The 6,000-nt window shown below is 40.9% G+C and overlaps 1 protein-coding gene across 1 annotated transcript in view; it reads right to left on the bottom strand.

Annotated features, from left to right (window-relative positions):
• The window catches only part of LRFN2 (leucine rich repeat and fibronectin type III domain containing 2), a 38,991-nt gene extending 33,773 nt beyond the window's left edge, over window positions 1–5,218 (bottom strand). Inside the window, exon 1 of the mRNA XM_010017158.1 lies at window positions 3,846–5,218. Within this exon, the coding sequence (XP_010015460.1) occupies window positions 3,846–5,218 (1,373 nt within the window). The remainder of the gene's footprint in view (window positions 1–3,845) is intronic.
• Window positions 5,219–6,000: the final 782 nt, after the last annotated feature.

The raw sequence follows: 6,000 nt of genomic DNA on the forward strand, positions 1-6,000 counted from the left end.
GTAGCACAGGTTTGAATGGCACAAAGGTGAGTTGGCAAAAGTTAAGGAGAGTGAAGAGGAAAGAAAAGTTAGAATGAATAAGCAACATAAATCAGAAAATAGGAAAAAAGAAGAAAGAAAAAAACAAGAAAAGCAACTTAAACAAAACCAACCCCCACAACCAAACAGAAAAGCAAGCTTTCCTCTCACTCTGCCTAGGAAGAGCAGAATCCTGGTTCTGTTCCAGGTGAAAGAATGTTATTATCTTGACAGCAGGATTACTAAAACCAGTGCACAGACAAGTCAGAGAGAGCAAGCTCACTGGGAGACACATAGCTCAGTAAAACAGTGGTGTTCACCTGTGTGTGACAGACAACTCCAGCACAGGCCCCTGTTGCAGGGTCTTTTTTCAATATGAGCATAGGTCAAAGCAGTTTCTGGAAGCTCTGAGATACTGCTAAGGGTTAAGTGCATGCTCCATTAAAGAAGGAACATCCCTACTGCCAGTGGAGTGGAAAAGGTAATATAGCATGTCGTCTCTGAGCAGCCTCTGATTGTTGATCTGGTGCCGATGTTCAGGGCAGTCGCTGTCTGTGCAAGTTGACATTGACCAACCTGGCTCTCTGAGACATGAGCACAAAATATCACTCCCTTTCCTCCAGCTTTTCCTTCTCACTCTTGGAAGCCATGCGGAACAGAGTGCTGATCCAGGACTGTGCTCATTTGATGAGTATGAGAAGCATGCATCCTGAATTCACTGAAAGAGATAAAGACCTGCTGCTAGCTTCAGCAATGGCCTTGAGACAACAAATACACAGGAAGGTTGAAGGTGGAAGCTGACAAACTGCGCTCCTCCTGCTAAATCCTCATTATGATGGCATGGCTATATCTAAAGCCAAGCTTCAGCTTCTGATACCATTTCAGCTCAGTGAAATCAAGAGGCCTAACAAACAGTGCTTGTCACTACACCTCTGAATTTTCATAGGGCAAATCGCACCCTACCGCAGTCTACTTCCTACCATCTACAGCTCCTACAAGTGGAAGATCACAACTGGGATAGAAGCAGGAAAGGGACTGGTGTCCTGGGTAATGATCAGGAGAGATGTTTAACAATAGGGATGGAAGAACTTTTACTCTTTCGCTGTGAGTAAAACATTAATGAAAAAAATTCTTAGCAGAGAATATAGCAAACTCGTCTTCTGTGCATACATTTCTTATTAGTGAAGTAGGAGTCTTTCAAACAGCACAGCCAGTGTGCCTCAGTCCTGACATACTGACAAATCTTAACATATATTAAGTGCCCATCATTTTAGCAGCTAAGCAGTATCACATTCCATTTAGCACATACACAGCGTTTTATAGAGCAGAGCACTGTAGAAATCATTTTCCCTTAGGTTTTTCTACATGCTCATTGCAGTGATATGCATCTGATCAATTAAAGCAAAACAGCTTTAGTTAATTAACTCTAAGGGGCTGAGTGGTTCCCTGACTGAAAGTCATAGGAACTGGTTTTGATATTATGAGTGCCACTGATTAACTCTCAGACGCTGGACAATTCACTTCATCTTTCAATGCTTCATCTTTCCCCAGTGCAAAATATAGAGAAATAAAATCTGTTTTCTTTAGTGAAGTGTTTTTGAGAGCTGTGAATGAAAAGAGCTATGCATCATCAATGAATCCTCAAAAAGGCCTGATAGGAGATTTATGGAAATATCACTGTTTTCACTGTGCTCTTGGAAAACTGAGCCATAACCAAGTAGAGAAACAAAGGCCCAAAACTTCGTTGAGAGGTGGCAGTGGGGACAGAATAAGAATTTAGGATTGCCTGACACTTTGATAACTACTTATTCCTCCAGACCAGGCTGACAAGATGGCATCTTTCTCTCATTTTTGCCCATGGCATCCAATTATCCCCCCTCCAGCTACTAGATTGCATGTCTTTGCTTCTGCATTGTTTTGTTTTATTTACCCTGGTCATCCTCTTTCTCAGCAAATCAACACCTCCAACAGCTTTCAACACTCGACAGCCTCTGCACGCTTCTCTTTCAGGTTGCAGATATTCCTGTTCTCTGGGTCAAATTCACTATACAGTGTCATATGACCATACACATCCTTCAGAATATTTTTTCACACTTCCACTGGGCTCAAGATCTTAAATAGTGTTGAGTTTCTGCTAAAAGCTTTGCCTCAGGAAAACTTGGCACTGACATATTTTCTTTCATTCTGTTCCTAATACTTTACCATTACTTAGTTTTATCTTATCCTTTCATTCCACCTAACTCCACATATTTGCAAGTCCCAAAGCTAATACACTAGTTCTGCTGTACCTCAGCCAGAGCAAGGCAAATAATTCACACCTGCTAATTGATTTATTACAGCATATTTTGATATTTGAGGAATGAAAGTTAACAGAACTGAAATTCCTCAGATTATTTCATATTTGAATAAATAGCCTTTAAAAAGAATGTTCTTTGGACTTTCATGTTGATATTGCTACTTTTGGCAAAGAGTAAGTTTGGAGTAGGTAAATAAACACTTCATTATTTCTGTTCTACAACTGATTGACATAAAAGCATTGCTGGCACAAAATTTCCTCTATGTAAACTAAGCATTCAGTTCTGAAAAAAAATGTAAATTATATTTCATTGTGAGTTAAAAACATCACTTGAACATCGACCACCTCTCTTTCCAACTAGTGCCTCAGCTCTCACTCTAGGCAGTAAAAGGACAGAGTAGACTGCAGGCCAGCAGACTACTGATGAAATCAGCAGCTTTGACTATGTTTTGGCTAGAACTTGTTCTCAAATTAGAGTCAAACCTCAAATCCCATTATTCCTTTACCAGATCCAGTTTTTCCCCACTGGCTTCAGGATGCTTATAAAGCTACAGGAATATTTTGTTCTTGGTTTTACTTTGCCATGAGATTCTGACTTCTGCTGGTAGCTCACACATAGCCAGCGACTTGAGCTCAATGTATCCGATATTACAGTCCTTGCAGTAAAATAGGCAGCAAAGTGTGTTTTCTAGGGATTCATCACTAACATGAACATACTATGTCAGTCATTCTTCAAGACAGAAGGAAAAAGCAGCAACACTGTTTTCCTGTACTGTTCCTACCCATTTTTAATGCCTAAAATTTATTGCTTCTTCACTGCAAGAGCGACTCTTGCTTTACATCATCAAAAGTTGGAGGAGTTGTATAACTGAATGAGCATAATGAACTTTCAGGGATTGCTTTTGAAATTATCTCTCACTCTTCTTGAATTTTACATGGTATAAAACATTAAATACTCCAAAGTTGTCAGTCATTACAGTTGTGTAAAACAGATGTTAGTGAAGTAAGAAATTAGTTCTTTCACATAGGTGAAAAATCTCTTGCTAAAAACCCCAAATCTTGAATCACAGAATAATTAGAGCCAGAGTTATGGGTAGACAGCACAAACTTCCTCCCACATTGCTTCCTCTCTCAGTAGTATGTTTCAATCCCACCTACAGGAGGTGGAAAGGGAAACTTTTGACTTCTAGCCTGTCAAGTTTTTCTTTCTTTGTTAAGCCTCATAAGGAGACTACCAACTGCGATACTATTTTTTCCTAAATGGGAGATTTTACCGAAAACAACTGCTGTTAAAGAGTGGATACTACAGAGATTTGAAATGTATGACTTAAAAGAGCAATGAACAGATCAACAGATAAACTGAAAGACACAGTGCAAATTTATGAGACACCGCTAATGCCACATTGCGTACTATAATGGTGGCAGTGTTACCTCAGTTCAAAGTCAAATCAGTAACCTAAGAGTAAAAGACTTTATACCCTGCTTTCTGCTCTCTGTCACCATCAGAGAACCAAACAGCAATTGCATTTACCTGTAGATTAGGACTTCATCATCTGAGCAGTTATACTGAAGCTGGTACATTTTTACCCGAGGGGCTGACTTGCTCACCGTCCACTTGACCAAAGCTGAGGTAGTGGTCACATCTGACACCAGGACAGCCCTTTCTGGTGGGCCTTTTGTTTCCCCACGATTAGACTTGCTGGAACTGGTGATGTCTGAGAGCCTGGATTTTGGTGGGGCTGCTCTGCTTGTACCGTTGCTGAGATGGGGGAGCTGAACAATTGAGAGTTCAATTGTTGCAGTGGACTCTCCAGCAGCATTGGCTGCTATGCATGTGAAAGTCCCATAATCCTTGGAGGTGGTGATGAGGATATCTAAGGTGCCATTGTCATAGACAGCTGTCCTCGAAGAGTTCCCGATGAGACGGTCATCAGGGGCAACCCAATGAATGATGGGGGTGGGATCCCCAATGGCTTTGCATTTCAGTGTGGCAGTCTGCCCTTCTAAAACCAGCAACTTGTGAGTATGTTGTGTAATAAGTGGCGGCTCACAAACAAATTCTTCCTCCCGTACGTACCAGAAGTACCTTCCCTTTAGACCTGGAGGAGAAGCACAAGTTTCCATATCATCATCTCTGTCAAGTCGCCTTAACCACAGTAGCTCACAGTTGCAATGCAGTGGGTTGCCCCCAAAGCTGAGAGACAAAGGTGGAGAAAATGGGGTAACAGCTAATGGAATTACTTGAGATCTGGCAAATATAGGGTCAGGGGGCAGTTTCTGAAGTCTGTTGGATGTTAGATCCAATCTAGCCAATTTCTGAAGATCTGCAAACGTCCCCTCTGTAATATAATCTATCAGGTTATGATCTAAACTGAGCTGGTGCAAGTTTATCATCTTCCTTATAGATTCCCAGGGAATGCTTCGGAGGTTATTGTAGGAAAGGTCTAAGTCTTCCAAAGTCAGCAAAAAATCTTCAAAGGCTTCATCAGAGATGCTGCTTAGTTGGTTGTTGTTTAAAATCAAATGTTGAAGGTTAATTAAGCCTCTCAAAATATCCTCTCCAATGTCAGGCAGCCTGTTGCTGTCCAGGTGTAATGACCGAAGACTCTCCAAGTCAGTGAAAGAGTAGGGCTGTATGTAACTGATGGTGTTTCTTGATAAAGTAAGGTCAACCAGTCCAGACATATTGGCAAAATCTTGTCGGCTGATATTAATAATAAAGTTGCCCCCAAGTCGGAGTTCAACAGTCCTTCGATCTATGTCTAATGGTACAAATAGGAGACCCTTGGAGGGACACAAAGTCCCCAGTGACTCAGAGAGGTTCTGGCAGACACAATATTTGGGACAAGCATTGACCATGACAGCCATTCCAAACACCAGGATGCTGCAGAGCAATTTTTCCATGGTAAATCACGCAACAGTACCTGCAAGAAATTAAAAGAATTACAAGGAACATCAGCCGTTATGATAAAACTACCTTCCTTCTTACGTTTTACCTAACATCTACCTCCAGAAAGACTTCACAGGTCCTGCTCTCAGGGGTCACACCTAAAGTGATCAGGACTCTGGGACGGGAAGGCTAAGTGTTAGAGCAACATGTTTCTCCATATAATGTATTTCTTTCCAAACAAAACCCCAAAAAACAAACAAACAAAAAAAAACCCAACCCCAAAAAAAGTGGGTTTGGTTCCAAATCTGAATGACAAAGGAATTGTTAGTGCTTATACTTGGTAACATGGTCTTGTTACTACCTATTTTCTAGTTACAGTTTTAGAATTTTTATTGAGTAGCTGGTAGAGGACAAATCCTGCTGTCAGATTGCATGGCTTGCTTAAAACCCGGAAAGATTTCATTTGGAATAATGCCTGCTTCTTTGAGGGTAGAAGTTGTCTTACAGTAATTATATACTGCTGCATAATAATTTGGAATTAGTCTTAGGGTTGAAAGAGCTGATTTTATGGACAAAAATAACTGCATATTTACCTTTCAGTCATGTGGTTATTAATAACCATGTAATTATCTGGCCAGTACTGGGGTGAGTCAGTTCACCTGCACCCCCATAATAACATTCATGGTAGGCAGCATAGGAAGCAGAAACATTTGCATAATCAGCACCTGTATTTACCCTGCACTCAGCAAACCTATGGGAAGGATGACATCATCTAGCTCCAAAGAGAAGGGATGCA

This window comes from Nestor notabilis, unplaced genomic scaffold (genome assembly GCF_000696875.1).
Source record: "Nestor notabilis isolate BGI_N333 unplaced genomic scaffold, ASM69687v1 scaffold5006, whole genome shotgun sequence".
In the NCBI taxonomy this organism is placed as follows: domain Eukaryota; kingdom Metazoa; phylum Chordata; class Aves; order Psittaciformes; family Psittacidae; genus Nestor; species Nestor notabilis.